The sequence below is a fragment of the Megalobrama amblycephala genome, linkage group LG1 (assembly GCF_018812025.1).
Source record: "Megalobrama amblycephala isolate DHTTF-2021 linkage group LG1, ASM1881202v1, whole genome shotgun sequence".
In the NCBI taxonomy this organism is placed as follows: Eukaryota; Metazoa; Chordata; class Actinopteri; order Cypriniformes; family Xenocyprididae; genus Megalobrama; species Megalobrama amblycephala.
The window spans coordinates 63439306-63458200 of record NC_063044.1 but is presented as its reverse complement, the minus strand read 5'-3'; the positions used below and the strand labels follow the sequence as shown (position 1 = coordinate 63458200).

At 38.5% G+C, this 18895-nt stretch overlaps 1 protein-coding gene across 2 annotated transcripts; it reads left to right on the top strand.

Annotated features, from left to right (window-relative positions):
* Positions 1-76: 76 nt before the first annotated feature.
* Positions 77-17778, top strand: LOC125279079 (major vault protein). Of its 2 annotated transcripts, none has more exons than XM_048208578.1 (17): positions 77-225; positions 1907-2053; positions 4595-4790; positions 5081-5204; positions 6580-6711; positions 6992-7086; positions 7328-7564; positions 7665-7790; positions 9499-9693; positions 11080-11315; positions 11535-11732; positions 11862-12006; positions 16030-16241; positions 16454-16570; positions 16661-16787; positions 16874-17062; positions 17249-17778. In XM_048208578.1, the coding sequence occupies exons 2-17, from the start codon at positions 1917-1919 to the stop codon at positions 17372-17374; spliced, it is 2592 nt and encodes an 863-aa protein (XP_048064535.1). In that variant the 5' UTR covers positions 77-225; positions 1907-1916; the 3' UTR covers positions 17375-17778. The 2 variants fall into 2 exon arrangements, with proteins under 2 accessions (XP_048064535.1, XP_048064527.1); XM_048208570.1 differs by having other exon boundaries at positions 9496-9693.
* Positions 17779-18895: the final 1117 nt, after the last annotated feature.

Here is an 18895-nt window from a genome sequence, read left to right as displayed (position 1 = left end):
GGGCACTGATCAGGGAATCAGCCACATTCACTTTCATGATATACTGATTCACGACCTAGGGAACTAGGAAGCTGATTGAGACGCAGGTTTTGAGTCAGGATGACACACCTACCCACCAGCGCGAGTTATTATCACAAACCATTGCGCAGCACTCATACAGTGGACTGAAACTGACCAAGATCTAACCTCGGACTGGCAGTTTTGAGGACATATTCTTCTGAAACTGTAAGTCTCGTTTGTTTAGCTGTATTTGGAAGACGAATCGCGATAACTTTGAGGATACATTACTTTAGGACAGCTACATTCATCTTACTTGCTTAGTTGAGAATGAAGATCTTAAGGGTGGAGGACGATGCAAATTTAATGTAAAGCAACGCAGCACAGTCTGCATTCATAAGCAAAACATTGACCATGCGTTTTTTAATTGCGAAAGACTGTCGTAGTCTGTTTGTACTTAAAATTAACATAAAGTAATCTTGATATCTACATCAAAAAGACTAAACATTAGTTTGACGTCGGTAATCACATGCTTTTACTAATCTATCGTGGTACCAGAACTTCACCCAATTCTTTCAGATGGATACTTGAGTTTTTAATAAAATAAGATCGAGGGTTAATGTAATTCTTTAATTTCCGCGTTCATCCTCAGTGTACCTGTTTTATGATTGGTCCACCTTGAACACATGGACAGCCCTCCTTCAGACGTCACATGCGGGAATTTAATTGATTGAAGACGACAAATGTGTTTGTTTTTTGGGTTGTTGCTGGGGTGAAATGTGACCTTGTTTGCGAAAATGTACGTACAACATCTAATAAACAAACAAATAACAATAATACAAGTACCAGGGATAACCTACATGAAAGAAATTACCATGCTTTGTTTCTATACTAAATGCAGCCATACTTTATATTCCATAAATCGTCTACTTATGATGTTTTAATCGTTTCTAATGTTAATTTGGTCACTTTCGTCACATCACCTGACACCCACCCACTTTTAAAATGTCTGCTATGCCACACCCCTGGGTGAGGGTCAGACAAAATATGTACTGTCTATAACTATATGCAGACTAAGTCACATCTAGAAGTTTTGCAATAGTAGGCCTATACATTTGCTTGCATTACATTTATTACAAATTAACATCGGATTTTAAAATGTAAGAAATGAAACACTTCAGTATGACTGAACTAATGCCACTTCTCTGCTTCATCACTTTAATAATAAACTATTACTGATAAAATAACAGGCTGTAGTAGTGTTCGAATTATGCCTGATTTTTTTTTCTGCCATGTGTCACAGGCCACCTTGTTTAATTTCCAAAGAATATGTTCTTTAACATCCATCCTAATGAAAGATAACATTTTACATCTTTAGATTACATTGCATAGCTGAATTTGTCAGATACATTAGCCTACCTGATATCACTGATTTAGGGTAAGGACTGAAAGTGTTGTGCAACATTCTTAGAGATCGGTGTAATGATTGTGTGTGAGAAGAGCTTTGATTGATAGACTTTTCTGTTACAATCTAAAATCCATAATTTAGACTTGATGAAATCAAGGACTTATCAACATTTTTATCAGTTATAATCCCAGTTTAAGAAGTGTTGTCATCTGACCCAGAGCAGCGTTATCATGAACTCGCCCTAAAGAGATAAGAAGCTGAGGTGTGTTCGCTCAAGAAAAAAATGCTGACCTTTATATCATTGGGTTTGTCATGCACAATACAAACTTTTTGAATGTTTTTTCGATAGTGGACGGCAGATGGAAGCTGTAAGCATAAGCATTTAATCACGTTGTGGGAGTAGTATCACTGTATTACACATGACCCTGAATTTTATTTTGTGTATTTTCTGGTTACTAATCTCTACATAACTCCAAATTAAAATTGAGGGTATGCTTCTAGGTAGAAAAATATGGATGCTAATCAGATGCTCGGTGCCTCGATCATCAGGATCCCGCCTCACCACTACATCCATGTCTTGGATCAGAACACCAACATTGCACGGGTGGAGATCGGCCCTCTCACCTATATACGCCAGGACAATGAGAGGTAACTGTTGGTTTACTACTGTATTGTGCAATAGGCCTGAATTACAGGTTATGGCTGGAATGAGCTTTTTAGATCTAATTTATTTTATCTATAATTTAATTACTGGGGCATTAAATGTAGGGCATTTGCCTATTAGTAGAGTGTCCAATTTCAAACTGTGATGAGGGAGAGAGTTGCTGGGAGACAATGTGTAATCAAGCCTGTTTCTATTCCTTCATTGCCCAGTATCCAAACAACAGCTGATATGAACTATTTAGGGGATCAAGCGTGTAGCACTGAAACCCTATTGTAATTGTTAAATTTCCCAAGGATCCGCATTCTCCCCTAAAAGTGCCTGATGGGGGCGCTACAGCAGTCAAAAGGATGGCTCATAACTCCTGAACTGTTAGGCCTAGGCTCAAGTGTCTTATATTGTTGGTATCCTTGGCTCAAGGCGGACGAGATGCATGATTTGCTAATAACTTGAAATTTCTGTGTATTTTTTTTTTTTTTTTTTTGAAAAACCTATTTTTGTGAACTAGTTCTAGGTTTTTGGCCCTATCGGAACCAAAACAGTGCAGAAATGTTGTCGAGTCTGAATATCAATAATTATCGGTAAAAAGTTGAAATTTTGATTCACGGTCGCTAAGAGGGGCCACTTTTACTAAAATGGCTATAACTCGAGAACGAAATGAGGTATTTGCACCAAACCTGGTACATGTGTGTAGGGGCTCAATCTTTGGTACAATAAAAAAAAAATTGTCTATTGGACACTAGGTGGCACTATAACTTGAAAAACAAACAAACATGAAAACAGCTGTAACCATGCAACGGTTGGTCCGAGCGACTTGAAATTTGGTATGTAGTGTCTTGGTCCAAGGGGGCATGATAGTCTATGAGGACATTGATCTCAAAAAACATGGCCGCCATAGGCCAATGCAGTTTTAGCACCTATTAGACAAGGTTATTGGAGGCCGATCGGAACGAAACTCTGTGGGACTCATGGGCTGCGTCCGAAAACTGGAAAATGCTGCCTTCTGAGGACACATTTCAAGGTAGTGAGGCATCAAGGCACATACGAATCCAATGTTACCTTCACTTCCTGTCTCATGAGATACCTTCATCTAATCGATTTTTGAAGGAAGCATGGATGTATGTTTATCTGCCTTTGATATCCCACAATCCTGTGCTTTCCATTCTGTGACAGTTGAGCTAGAAAAATAAAGATGGCGTCCGAAAGTTGCGTTTGCTGTCAGTTTGTGTATAAATGTACGATTTTGACCAACATATTTCAATTTTGATATCATTTCTATCGAGAAATTACTACTGTAATAATTAAATATTTGTTTAGTTCTCACCAAAGCTCGCGCTATATTGCTGTAGATCATTAAACTGTTACGCTGCCTCAGAAGTCTGTCCGAAATCAGTTTCGTGAGGTACCTTCATGCACAAACGCTGCCGTACAAGTCATTCTCTTATAAGACAGTGAGGCAGCAAGACAGCTACCTAGGTTTTCGGATGCAGCCAACGTCCTAGAGGTCTGTAAGAATTTTGAAAGAAATCGGCCACTAGTTGGTGCTAACAAGTTTTACACCTCAGTAATCACGTGGTGTTTCACAAATCCACACAATATGCATATCATTGGATAGATCTCCTCATTCTGAACAACGTTCCCTCAAGAATCAATGCTGTCAATCAAATCGTTCATTAATTATTTACGAATATGGAAAAAAACCTACTTTTGCAAAATAGTCCTAGGTTTTTCGCCCAATCGGAACCAAACCAGTGCAAGACAATTCTCTGGACTCTCTAGATCAATAATTATATAAAAAAGCTGAACTTTACCCTTTGGGTCACTATAACAGGGTCATTTATTAAATGGGCGTGGCAAAATATACTCAAAAGCCTATATATCCTAAACGAAAACTCAGAACTTCACGAAATTAAGTCAGCACATGCAGCATATGACTCTAAAGAAGCATGCCAACTTTTATGGAGATCGGACCATAGTGGCACTATAACTTTTAAAAAGCTTTAAAAACATATATTTTCAATGGTAAATTGCCTGTTTTGGCTGAAAATTGTCTGTTCCTTCAATGATTTAAGTGGGTATATGCTTGCTAAATAAAACTTAATATCTTTTTACACATATGTGCTTAAAAGCCTTAAATGCTTGAAGCCCGATAAATGCTGCTTGCAGCTTTAATTATCAGTAGTGTTTGGATCGATGTTTTATGTTTCATAGATTTATTTTTTGTCTATCAGTTTCTCTTTTAGTCTTCTTTAGATTCTGAGACTGATGCAAAAGTTTGGGGTTGTAAGATTTGTTAATGTTTTTGAAACAAGTCTCTTCTGCTCACCAGAAGCGGCATGTATTTGATCAAAAATACAGTTAAAATAGTAATACTGTGAAAAATTATGAAATATTAGTATTTTTAAAAAATCACTTTTATTTATTTCTTATCTTACTGAGCGCAAAACTTTTGAATGTATTGTATGTATGCTGGCATTATTGTGTATTCTCTCCCATATCACTAAACTCATCCTCCTATTTTCTACCAGGGTTCTGTTTGCCCCTGTCCGCATGATCATGGTGCCGCCCAGGCACTATTGTGTTGTGCTCAACCCTGTCGCTCGTGATGATGAAGGCCGAGTTCAGTTTGACGCATCAGGTCAAGCTAAGCTAAGGCATGCTGACCTGGAGATCCGCCTGACCCAGGATCCATTCCCTCTCTACCCTGGTGAAGAGGTTCAAAAGGTATGACGTTATTGTATGTTTGGGAAACATGTTGTTTTGCAGCTTGTGGCTTGTAGTTGTTTCGACAGGTTGTGGTTTGGTTTCTGTCATGAGTCTCAAATCTACTCAAATCTCAAATGCACCAAACCTACAAATTTCCCCGTGGCTCACATTAAGTAGGTCAAATCAAGATCCATTTTGCAGCAGTTAATGCCATGTTCTCCCTTTTATAACATAATAAAATTATTACTTAAATATTTTTCTTATTACTATTATTAAATACTGGGTCTCTCTATTTTTAACTCTCGCAGGATGTGACACCGCTGCAGATTGTGTTCCCGGACACAGCCCTGCGTCTGCAGGCCCTGCTGGACTTTGAAGAGGAGGGAGGAGAGAAGAGAGTAGCAGGAGACGAGTGGCTGTTTGAGGGACCAGGTACCACTGCAGCACAGCTCACATTAGCTTTAGCCAGTAGTGTCCTGTTCAAAGCAAATATCAGATGAAAATAATGAAGTTATACATTTATCAGGGGGAAATGACAGGCAGCAACATTGTTACTCATAGGGCAATGTTACAGTATATAGAAGAATGTTCTTTGTTGTTTTGTTTCCCAAACATGGTAAGTGAAGACCAATTACCTTTCAAGAGGGTTTTTCCCTCACTCAGTGTTGCTTTGCCTGGCATTATTATGTTTAAATGAAAACGTGAGTTTTAACGGGTTAGTTCACCCAAAAATGAAAATTCTGTCATTATTACTCACCCTCATGTCGTTCCACACCCATAAGACCTTCGTTCATCTTCAGAACACAAATTAAGATATTTTTGATGAAATCTGATGGCTCAGTGAGGCCTCCATTGACAGCAAGATAATTTACACTTTCAGATGCCCAGAAAACTACTAAAGACGTATTTAAAACAGTTCATGTTAGGGCTGGGCGATATATCGCATGCGATTGTCACGCGCATTTCGTCAGTTAAGCCGGTTCCCTGATTACCGCGAAATCGCCATCACCTGCTTTCAAATGGAGCGGCATTTAATAGATAGAGCCGTAGTTCACTGTCAAGCTACGCAATACGGCTCTGTCTATTAAATGGCGCTCCATTTGAAAGCAGGTGATGGCGATTTTGCGGTAATCAGGGAACCGGCTTAACTGACGAAATGCGCGTGACAATCGCATGCGATATATCGCCCAGCCCTAGTTCATGTGACTACAGTGGTTCAACCTTAATGTTATAAAGTGACGAGAATACTTTTTGTGCGCCAAAAAAACAAACAAAATAACGTCTTTATTCAACAATATCTGGTGATTTTTAAAACACTGCTTCATGAAGCTTCGAAGCTTTACGAATCTTTTGTTTCGAATCAGTGGTTCAGAGCGCCAACGTCATATGATTTCAGTAAACAAGGCTTTGTTACATCATAATTTCGAAAAGGTCACGTGACTTTGGCAATTTGATACACAATAAAACAATTTTAGTCCACTGGCTTGCTCAAGAATTATGGAGTAACTTTCTTAAATAATTGTTTACTTTGCATAAATAATTGTACTTCGAATCTTATACCACAAATTGAGTAATTTTCTATCACAGTAATGATACAAACCACAATAAAGCTGCTTTTAAACAAAGTGTATTGTAAAAAAAAAAAAAAAAAAAACACTATACAAATAAACCCAAATTGACTTGGCTTGAATTGACTTGAAAAGATTGCAAATTGTGAAAAGGAGAGATGCAAGTTACTCACAGTATAGTGCAAGTGATGTAAGATGTCTAACCTGCTGAGTGTTTTTTCTTTTTCTTTTTCTTATAGGGACGTACATTCCCAGGAAGGAGGTGGCAGTACTGGAAGTCATAAAGGCCACAGTGATCAGAGAGAATCAGGCCATTCGCCTCCGAGCACGCAAAGAGGGCCTGGACCGCGGTGGAGTCCAAAGAGTGACTGGTGCGTGAGACACACTTACAGACAGCCATACATAAAGGGGCTAGTTCACCCAAAAAATGTAAATGTCATAGTTTACTCACCATCACCTTGATTCAAACCTGTATGACTTTCATTCTACTGTGGAACATAAAAGAAGATATTTTGAAAAATGTCCATACATAGAAAGTCATTGAGGTCCAGTGTTTGTGCAGACATAGCTGTCAGTTCATAATTTGCATGCATATTTGAAAACAAATGGCTGAACTTATGTGTATGTTTTTGATTGTGTGGTGTGTCTCAGGTGAGGAATGGCAGGTCAGTAAGGTGGGAGCTTACCTGCCTGGAGCTCACGAAGAGGTTGTGGATATTGTCAATGCTTTCATCCTCACAGACAAGGTACACTCTTCTGTCCCCTTCTATATTATCACCACATGTTTTTCCACTCTTGTTTCTGCATTCACACTTAAGTCACCAGGTAATGAGGGATTGGGGGGTTAATTGGTCCAACAGTAAGGTTAACATATAGCACATAGTAATTAAGGACGAAAGCACTTCACTAATGAAGTCACAGCTTCAGAGCACACTTTTGCCGCAAACGTAATTATCAACGCCTGCTTGTCATTTTCTCCTTCATTAGAAAGCTTTGCATGTGCGAGCTCTCCGACCGTTCCGTGACGCCGGGGGCCGAGATCGCCGCACTGGAGAAGAGTGGCTGGTGACTGTGGCAGACAGAGAAGCTCACATACCCTCTGTTGCAGAGGAGGTTGTCGGGGTGGTTGATGTGACGACTTTGAACAGCAGGCAGTACTGTGTGATTCTGGACCCCGTGGGGGTCGATGGAAAACCTCAGCTTGGACAGAAGAGAGTGGTGAAGGTGAATGAACCATTCTTTGGCTTGCTACACAGGACAATTACAATATTTAATGTTGACATGCACCGACTCTCTTGCTTTTCTTTCTCTCCTCGTCTCACAGGGTGAGCGTTCCTTCTTCCTCAGGCCAGGAGAGCATCTGGAGAACGGCATTCAGGATGTGTACGTGCTGTCTGAGGAGGAGGGGCTCGTGCTGCGTGCTGTCGAGGCCTTCATTGACACTGAGGGGGTACAGGACATCTTTAATCATCTATAATTAGTTACTAAAATGAAACACTTAATACATAATTAACTAGAAATTCAGAATATGAACAGCTGTTAGGGTTGTAGCATGTGCTGGTTGAAGGCATATAGTGTAACAGGTATCCTGAACACCTGTGAGAGGAAAGACGAGAGCTCTGATTCATTCAAATAGTATTTAAACAAGCAGAGAAACAGAACGAGTATAGGGTGAAAATGAAGGGTGGAGACCAGTTGTTAGAGATTTCGGAACAAAAGAAAACAAATAGAGTGAGAGTGGGTGTATTGTGTTTGCCTAGTGTACACGGATATTACCTGTTTCGTAAAGTGCTGCCATTGCCCCTTGTTCCCAGTGGTTAATGTCCCTTTTAGCATTCATGAAATGTTTGTCTTCATGTTTACGTGATAAGGCGGCACCTACCAGACAAGATTGTGCTTTTTCACCCACTCATTCTTCAGTTTGCGAACTGGGTTTGTGTTCAGAGTGCTTTTGAAACTCATAATCCACGTTGTCATAAATTGTGTTAACAGGAAGCACTTGATTCTGTGTGAATATACTGTGTGAATGCGAGTCCTCATTCAACATTTAACATCATTTAACATAAACATTTGAAGCTCTTTAATGATTGGCAGAGGGAGAAATCACTTCCTTCATTAAAGGGTTAGTTCACCCAAAAATGAAAATTCTGTCATTAATTACTCACCCTCATGCCGTTCCACACCCGTAAGACCTTCGTTAATCTTCGGAACGCAAATTAAGATATTTTTGATGAAATCTACAGGCCTCAGTGAGGCCTGCATAGGATGCAATGAAATATCCTCTTTCAAGATCCATAAAGGTACTAAAAACATATTTAAATCGGTTCATGTGAGTACAGTGGTTCAATATTAATAAGCGACAAGAATATTTTTGGTGCGCCAAAAAACAAAACGACTTGTATAGTGATGGCCGATTTCAAAACACTGCTTCAGGAAGCTTCAGTGCATAATGAATCAGTGTATCGAATCTGCTGTTCGGAGCACCAAAGTCACGTGATTTCAGCAGTTTGGCGGTTTGACACGCGATCTGAATCATGATTCGATACGCTGATTCATTTATGCTCCTAATCTTCCTGAAGCAGTGTTTTGAAATCGGCCATCACTAAATAAGTGGTTATTTTGTTTTTTTGGCGCACCAAAATATTCTCGTCGCTTTATAATATTAATATTGAGCCGCTGTACTCACATGAACTGATTTAAATATGTTTTTAGTACATTAATGGATCTTGAGAGAGGAAATGTCATTGCTGTCAATAGTGGCTTCACTGAGTCATCGGATTTTATCAAAAATATCTTAATTTGTGTTCTGAAGATGAATGAAGGTCTTACTGGTGTGGAACAACATGAAGGTGAGTAATAAATGACATAATTTTCGTTTCTGGGTAAACTAACCCTTTAATTCATTACCTTCTTCCCCCTCCCTGTTATAAATACTTTAATTCCCATCCAATTTTTTTGTTGAATATGATTTCAATCTTTTGCATTCCCTTCATTTTTTCTTATCATTCACCCTTGCTTATGCACACACACACACACAGTCTGAACATGTGCCACTTGTGCTGCAGAGTCCGTCCCCACCCTACACTAATGTTTGCCATTGTTACTCCTCCCTCCTTCTTTCTTTCACCCCAACTCTCCACCCCTCACCATTTCAGCAGGTCGAGGCAGAAGAAGAAGAAGGGGAAAAACGCACCAAAAAGAGGGGAACACAGCGCCGCCCAGGTGACCGTTGGATGCTGCGTGGGCCAATCGAATATGTGCCGCCTTCCACCGTAGAGGTGTTGATTAGACGAGACGCCATCCCTCTTGATGAGAATGAGGGAATCTATGTCCGGGATATCAAATCTGGAAAGGCAAGATATAAATAATCACATTTTATTTTCTTTGTTTTTCAGAATCTCATTTGAATTTTTAAACCCTTTTAAGAATTGTCTTGAGGATATTATGAATCTTATAGGCCTGAGAGCAGTTAAAGGAATAGACATTTTGTCTATATTATCAGTGACAAAAATGTCAAATGTGATTTGTTTTAATGTGTCATCAAATCTTGCATCTGACATTTTATTTGATTTAAAAGCTAGCTACAGTGGAGGGGAAGATCTTTAGTGAATATTGACTTAAATTTCAGTCCATTCCTTAAACAAAGCTGGCATATGGCTTCAGAATATTATAATAATAAATATACTAATATAATAAATATAATTATCAATATTTATTAAATGAATACATATTGAATACATAAATTGTATTAATTTTGGAGATTGGTAGCACCAGTTTCTGTTCACTTTTATTACTAGGAAAAAACAAAAAAAATAACCTTTTGTGTTCAACAGAAGAAAAAAGTCATATGCTTTGTGAAAAAAATGAAGAAAAAAGAATTTGTTCTTTTTGAGTTAAACTATTCCTTAAATTCTTCTATTTCAGTTTAGTACATTCTGGAAATTATTATAAGATAATAAGGCAGGCTCATGTTTATGATCGGAGAACTACAACTTAATTTAATTAAAGGGTTAGTTCACCCAAAAATTAAAATAATGTAATTTATTACTCACCCTTAAGATATTTTTGATGAAATACGATGGCTCAGTGAGGCCTGCATTGACAGCAAGACAGTTTACACTTACACAAATGTCCAGAAAGCTACTAAAGACATATTTAAAACAGTTCATGTGACTACAGTGGTTCAACCTTAATGTTATGAATTGACGAGAATACTTTTTGTGCGCCAAAAAAACTAAATAACGACTTCATTCAACAATATCTAGTGATGGGCGATTTCAAAACACTGCTTCATGAAGCTTTGAAGCTTTACGAATCTTTTGTTTCGAATCAGTGGTTCGGAGCGTGTATTAAACTGCCAGAGTCACGTGAACTATTGAAATTTCAAAACGTTTCAAAACACTTATGACGTAACGGAGCCTTGTTTACTGAAATCAAGTGACCTCTGCAGTTTGATACACGCTCTGAACCACTGATTTGAAACAAAAGATTCAATGCAGGCCTCAATGAGCCATTGGATTTTATCAAAAATATCTTAATTTGTGTTCTGAAGATGAATGAAGGTCTTATAGGTGTGGAACGACATGAGGGTGAGTAATTAATGATTTCATTTTACGGTGAGCTAACCCTTTAATATTGACAGAACAAAACAAACACAAGGGTAAACGGTAAAACCATACAAACTTCAGCATAAAATTAAAGTGCTTCATATCTCAGCTGACTTTATGTCTGTTTTTTAGGTGCGTGCCGTGATTGGTCAGACCTACATGCTAACGCAGGATGAGGAATTGTGGGAGAAAGAGCTTCCAGCCAATGTAGAGTCACTTCTGGCCCAATCCCGTGACCCGCTAGCTGACCGCTCTGAAAGAGGAAGGAACTTTGTGGATGCTGAGAGAGATAAAACCAAAGTGGTTTCTTATCGTATCCCACACAATGCAGCCGTGCAGGTGTACGACTACAGAGAGAAGAAGGCCAGGTAATGTAATGTTGTTTGTTTGAGTGACAGTCATATGGTTATGAGACATTGTTCACACGTGCACCTTTACTTTCTGTAGAATTCTTCTTATGAGTATTTTCATCTGTTCCAAAATCTGTAGACTTGTTTGTGTTATTTGTGGAGTTAATTGTCACAGTTATAAGTTAAAAACTTAAATTAGAGCTTTGGATTCTCTTTCACATTCTGTTTCTCTCACAGGGTGGTGTTTGGACCTGAAATGGTGATGCTGGGCCCTGATGAGCAGTTCACGGTTCTCTCCCTTTCTGGAGACAAACCCAAACGTCCTAATGTCATCAAAACCATTTGTCTCTTGCTTGGCCCAGACTTCTGTACTGACATCATCACCATAGAGACGGCAGACCATGCCCGCTTGCAGCTGCAACTCTCTTATAACTGGTATGTTGTGTGCGTGTGCTCTAAAGCCTTATACGAAATGTCTTGAGGAGTAAAAATGAAGTGCAAATAGTAGACTATATCATTAAGCTGAACACAGCAGTGACGTCTCTTTCTTTCTCTCTGTATCAGGCACTTTGACATCAAACAGCCTGCTGATGCAGCCCAGGCTGCGGCTCTGTTCTCAGTGCCAGACTTTGTGGGCGACGCGTGCAAGGCCATCGCTTCTAGAATCAGAGGGGCGGTTGCCTCAGTGCAGTTTGACGACTTCCACAAGGTATGTGATGTGACACACCTTTAGAGTATTATTGCTCTGATACTTGACTTTACTACAGGTTTAGTGTCCTGACTTTTAGCCATAATTGTGTTGCAATGTGTGATTATGTGTAAACCTGTATGTTGCTTCGTAAACCCACAGACAAAACCCTCAGAATTTTAGATCTTTTACATAGCTAGCAGCTGCAATCGTAGTTGTGAGTTACTTAAAATGTTACATGCTGTGTTTTTGTTGTTTTGTCCCATTCCAATGTATGCCTCTAAAAAGAAAGAAAGTCAAGAACACATAAAAAAATCAGTATACCATGCTTAATGCTAATAGTTGACTTTAATTCACAAACAAAAAAGTTGAAGAAAATTCAAATCACAATATGCTTAAAAATGATCAAAACATGGTTAAAAGACAGTGGATTTAAAGGGTTAGTTCACCCAAAAATGAAAATTCTGTCATTAATTACTCACCCTCATGCCGTTTCACACCTGTAAGACCTTCGTTGATCTTCGGAACACAAATTAAGATATTTTAGTTGAAATCTGATGGCTCCGTGAGGCCTGCATTGACAGCAATGACATTTCCTCTCTCAAGATCCATAAAGGTACTAAAAACATATTTAAATCAGTTCATGTGAGTACAGTGGTTCAATATTAATATTATAAAGAGATGAGAATATTTTGGTGCACCAAAAAAACAAAATAATGACTTATATAGTGATGGCCGATTTCAAAACACTGCTTCAGGAAGCTTCGGAGCATAAATGAATCAGCGTGTCGAATCAGCTGTTCGGAGCGCTAAAGTCACGTGATTTCTGCAGTTTGGCAGTTTGACACACGATCTGAATCATGATTCGATACGCTGATTCATTTATGCTCCTAATCTTCCTGAAGCAGTGTTTTGAAATCGGCCATAACTAAATAAGTCGTTATTTTGTTGTTTTTGGCGCACCAAAAATATTCTCGTCGCTTTATAATATTAATATTGAACCACTGTACTCACATGAACTGATTTAAATATGTTTTTAGTACATTAATGGATCTTGAGAGAGGAAGTGACATTGCTCCCTATGGAGGCCTCACGGAGCCATCGGATTTCAACTAAAATATCTTAATTTGTGTTCTGAAGATTAACGAAGGTCTTACAGGTGTAGAAGGACATGAGGGTGAGTAATTAATGACAGAATTTTCATTTTTGGGTGAACTAACCCTTTAAAATCATTGATTACTCTAAAACTAAATTACAGATTTCTCTAAAACTAGATTACTCTCAAGAAGTGTGATTTCATTACTAATTGGTTGATTGTGTGACAAAAAAAAAAATGTTGATAAGGTTTAATCAGTTTTGTAACATGTAGTTGCCATATATTGGTAATGATTAAATTCTTCTAGGGTGTTTTCAAACCATGAGGGCAGTTTTGCTTTTACTTATATGCCAGGTACATTTCCATGCCTGTGTTGCCATCATTCAGGTTTTTGTTAATAAAGATCACATTAGCCTTTGTATACTCATCCCAAGACAGAGAATTGACAAGTAGAACCATGGCTTTTATCTTCATTGTCAGGTCTTCTTTCAGTGAATACTTTAGTAGTTAATGCACATGTATTCAGAGCTAATAAGTCTACTAAATTTGCATGGCAGATTGCACATTTACTTGTAATGAATACAAACAAAATGGGATTATATAGCCCAGGAAATTATTTCCTCAATCTATGATTTTTATTTATTAAATGTTTTGCTTATCTCTGCAACAGAGAAAAAAATACAGTTATAAACAATTAAAGGAATTTTTCATAATCAAGAACTGAAATGATAAATCTCTATCAAGTTTGCACATCAATACAGGAATTAGGTAATATTAGGCTATTGCTTCTCACACAGTTCCTTGAACTTTACCAATTTTGTTGTGGAATGGTAGTGGAGAACGATTTTTAGGTCTTTCATTGATATACTATCAGATTAAAGGGATAGTTCACCCAAAAATGAAAATTTGATGTTTATCTGCTTACCCCCAGAGCATCCAAGATGTAGGTGTCTTTGTTTCTTCAGTAAAACACAAATGATGATTTTTAACTGCAACCGCTGCCGTCTGTCAGTGGTATAATGCAAGTCAGCGGGAACTTGGACTATAAGAGTGAATAAAACACGACAGACAAATCCAAATTAAACCCTGCGGCTCGTGACGACACATTGATGTCCTAAGACACGAAACGATCGGTTTGTGCGAGAAACCGAACAGTATTTATATCATTTTTACCTCTAATACACCACTATGTCCAACTGCATTCATCACTCGATTCGTGAGGTCTGATCGTGCTCTGACAACGGCAGTGATGTCTAGCACTCATTGAAGTATATGCGCGAGACATTACTGCCGCTGTCAGATGAATGCAGTTGGACATAGTGGTGTATTAGAGGTAAAAAAATGATATAAATACTGTTCGGTTTCTCGCACAAACCGATCGTTTCGTGTCTTAAGACATCAATGTGTTGTCACGAGCCGCAGGGTTTCATTTGGATTTGTCTGTCGTGTTTTATTTACTCTTATAGTCCAAGTTCCCGCTGACTTGCATTATACCACTGACAGATGGCAGCGGTTGCAGTTAAAAATCATCATTTGTGTTTTACTGAAGAAACAAAGACACCGACATCTTGGATGCGCTGGGGGTAAGCAGATAAACATCAAATTTTCATTTTTGGGTGAACTATCCCTTTAAGCATTGCCACACATGAGATGCGTCCCAATTAGTGCATACTTAGGCACTATTCTATGACATGTTTAAGTATACATTTTTGAGTATAAATAGTGGGAGAAGTGTGTTCACACTGAAAATTCCAAAAATTAAAAGTGCACTTTAAATACCTGGATGATGCACTAAATTAACAGAAAAAAATTAAGTATGGAATGTTGGAAACTTAATGACAAAATATCCTTATAAAATTCACTCACTACATGGATGAGTACATAGTGCATACAGAGTATACGTGCATAGTGTATAGTGCGTCATTTGGGATGCAACTAAAGATTTGTTGGTTTTCTTCAGTTTTCATTTCAGTGATAGTGTGCATTGGGCAGAAACTCCTTTGCTAGTTTTTACACTTTCTAGCAAAGAGAAGTTGTTTTTTAATCTAAAATCTCAGTGTATTGTGAGGCATTGCTATTTTCATCAATCTTCAACAGATTTTGAGTTCCTGCTGCTGAAAAGTCCCTTCATAAAATTCAAACTGTATTTTACTGTAGAGATTATGTTACCCAAGTGCAGTGTTAGCTTTGTACTACACATACCATTTACTGTTGAGTTAAAAAGCCTCAGTCTCATCAGAGTATGATACTTTTTGCTATCCCTTTGTGGATCTCACTAAATACTCTTTCACAATGCGACAGTGAATTACTATCAAATTTACGTAATGCTTTTATAATTGAGAAACATTGTTAATGTGTTACTTTTCTAAACTAATCGATGTTATTTCAAATGACACATCAGAAGAAACAAAGGAATCAGCAATAAATTGTGGAAAGGGGAGCTTGTTCTCCCACAAACAGCCATGTTTCAGCCACACTGCATGTTTCAGATCTGAAAATCTAACCAAAGAATTCCACAAACAGGATTCATACAATCAATTGGACAGTAAAATTTCATGAAGAAATGTTTGTGCAATCACAAGGAAATTCAGAGTATTGAAGATGGGTATAACACTGCTGACAAGGTTAGGACAAAGTAAATTAAAAAAATATATAAATTAAAAGGGTAATCCAAAATACTAATATCGAATAAACAGGTGTTGTAGAAGCAAAATGTAGCAGTCAAATCAAACCAAATCACCCTTCCAGCTGCAGAAACTTGGAGACAAAATCCAAATGAAAGCCAGATCAGAGAATATCAATGAATGTTAAGAACTGTCATTCTTGAAACATTAATTGATGACAATGATGGTGCAAAAACATCAGGCTCAATTGTTTAAATCCTGAAACATGCCGGAGTCTTATTTGTTCTTGTCTGCTTTGATCATAAGAATCTATTTCTTTTTCAGAACTCCATCAGGATCATCTGTTCATCAGTCTTTGGTTTTGATGAGAAGCTCGCTGTGCGGTCCAGTCTGCGTTTTAATCAGAATGGCTTAGTTATCAGCAGCGTGGACATTCAGTCTGTGGAGCCGGTGGACCAGCGCACCCGCGACGCCTTGCAAAAGAGCGTGCAGCTAGCCATTGAGATCACCACCAATTCACAGGAGGCTACCGCACGGTACAAACCAAACACTTCATCTCTCTCTGTCACCGTCACTGGGGGGCGATATGACTTGATGGGTTTCTTTTCATCTAATTCTCAATCTCTTTGTTTATTTCAATTTACATAATGCTTTCAGTGTTTCGCTTTGAAGACTCAAGCTTCTGTTATTCTTCCAGCTTTCCCTATTTGTCTTTCATGCCCATTTACACTCATTTTCCTTCTATCAGACATGAAGCTGAGCGTCTGGAGCAGGAAGCTCGGGGTCGCCTGGAGAGGCAGAAGATCACAGACCAGGCAGAAGCAGAGAAGGCGAGGAAGGAGCTGCTGGAGCTGGAGGCCCAGAGGTGAGTTCACAGCAAGGCCCAGGGCTATGCTAAAGCTTGTGTGCACATTTAACATTTTCACGGTCAATAATCAATGTGTGTGCATCCCAGCGCTGCAGTGGAGAGTACAGGAGCAGCGAAGGCCGAGGCACAATCTAAAGCTGAGGCAGCTCGTATACAGGGAGAGGCAGCGGTCGAAGAGGCCAAACTCAAAGCAGAGGCTCAGAAAATCGAGGCGGTATGTCACGCAACATATGCTAGTTCTCATCTTTATCTATTCTTACCCTGTTGGATATTGACTATTTCCTCTCCTCTGTGTGTCAGGACTCTGAGCTGGCCCGTCTGTGTAAGGCACGTGAGCAGGAGCTGAACTACAAGAAGGAGATTGACCGACTGGAGGTGGAGAAGCAGCAGAAGCTGGCAGAGATTGAGAGTCAGCGCTTCAAGCAGTTGATGGAGAACCTGGGCACCGATACCCTGAAGGAAATGGCCCGAGCCGGGCCCGAACTACAGGTAAGTGAACTCAAGAACATTCGGATAGCAAATTAACATCTTTCTATGGAGGCTTTGCATCACAGATGTTTTCATAATCCCATTTTGAATAGATGTGGGGTGTGAACAGATTCTACTGTTTTACTATTTTGTTAGTATGATATATAACTATTTATTTCACATGTACCATTTTTTTTTTTCTTCCAGGTGAAGCTCCTGCAGTCTTTGGGTCTGAAGTCTACTCTTATTACAGATGGCTCCTCTCCTATTAATCTCTTTACTACTGCCAATGGCCTCCTGGGGGCTCTGCAGGGCAAAGACAAAGATGAATGAATAAAAAATTGGGGAAACAGACGTTAAGAGGCCTTATATCACCTATGCATAAAGAAGACTGTGATGTTATACTTCATATTGTAGGACTATTAATAGCTAATACATTAAAATCATGAAAGTGCAGCTTTAGCAGTTCCCTGGTTGTCCTGTTTTTCATGTGAACTAATGCTCAAAACATTGTAATAGTTTGTTGTTGTTTACTAAGACTTAGGCTATGCTTTTTCAAATCTTCACTGTTGAAGTGTGCCTAGCGTGCCTTTATACTATTCAGTTAATCCCAAAGAATTTATGGAAAGTGTTTTTTCTTTGTTTTTTACTCTGCTCTGCTTTTTCCAGCAATAAAACACTTTTCAATTGTCTAATAATGCCTTCTCAAATATCAAATAAAATATTTTGCATTTGCATCCACTGTCTTCCGACTCTTGCTACTAAATACAGAAGGGATTCTCAACTCTGGCCCTCGAGGTCCACTGCGGAGTATAGCTCCAACCCTGATCAAACTCAACTGCCTATAACTTTCTAGTAATCCTGAATACCATTTTTAGCTTGTTCAGAAGTGTTTGATCAGGTTTTGGGGCTAAACTCTGCAGGACAGTGGACCTTGAGGGACAGAGTTGAGAATCCCTTAAAAGGATAGTTGACCCGAAAATGAAAATTATCCCATGATTTACTCACCCTCAAGCCATCCCAGGTGTATATGACTATCTTCTTTCAGAAGATACTACGTACTATGTCGCGGAAGTTAACACTTTTTGGACATACGTCAAATGCGTATGGCTGTCGCGCCGGAAGCTCGTTATTTTACTTTATAAAGTTTTAAATAATGATACTTGTCTTACACAAATGCATCGATTCCTTTCAGAAGGCCTTTATTAACCCCCTGGAGTCGTATGGATTCATTTTTTTTTTTTATGGATAGGTGCTTTTTTTGTCTTCAGAATTTGGGCCTCCATTCACAACTATTATAAACCTTGGAGGACTAAGAATATTTTTAAATATATCGGATATTTTTAAATATAACTCAGATTGTGTTTGTCTGAAAGAAGAAGTCATTTACACCTAGGATGGCTTGAGGGTAAGTAAATCATGGAATAATTTTCATTTTTGGGGGAACTATCCTTTAAATACGGGTTGAATGCTTGTATTTCAGTGTTTGGCCACATGTTGGCGGCGCTGCCATATAAACAGTGTTTTTTCATTCATTTTCGTGACTCGAATCATGTTACTGACTCTCCCGTTTAAAATTAACTAATTACTTAAAATGTTATATTTTCATAGCCAAATTTCCCATACATGTTCACATAATATACACAATCTTTGGTCATATTACAAATCTGAAAATCTTAATAGTGCAGCCAAAGATACATATGAGGAACGCACACAATTAGTTTACTCCAGAGTCGTTCATTTGTTACATGACAGACGTTAACTAACCCTTCACGCTTCTGTTAATTAATTAAAATGTGGTAAATTAACTTAAAATGTGTCTGTTAGTCCTACTGGCGTTTCCATCTTTGATAT

What these genes read in the sequence shown, in the direction of transcription:
- LOC125279079 (XM_048208570.1), top strand. Translation starts at nt 1,917, where the DNA reads ATGGATGCTAATCAGATGCTCGGTGCCTCGATCATCAGGATCCCGCCT. An exon ending in ATACGCCAGGACAATGAGAG is followed by an intron (nt 2,054 to 4,594) that starts GTAACTGTTGGT and finishes ATTTTCTACCAG; the next exon opens with GGTTCTGTTTGCCCCTGTCC. An exon ending in GACAGAAGAGAGTGGTGAAG is followed by an intron (nt 7,565 to 7,664) that starts GTGAATGAACCA and finishes CTCGTCTCACAG; the next exon opens with GGTGAGCGTTCCTTCTTCCT.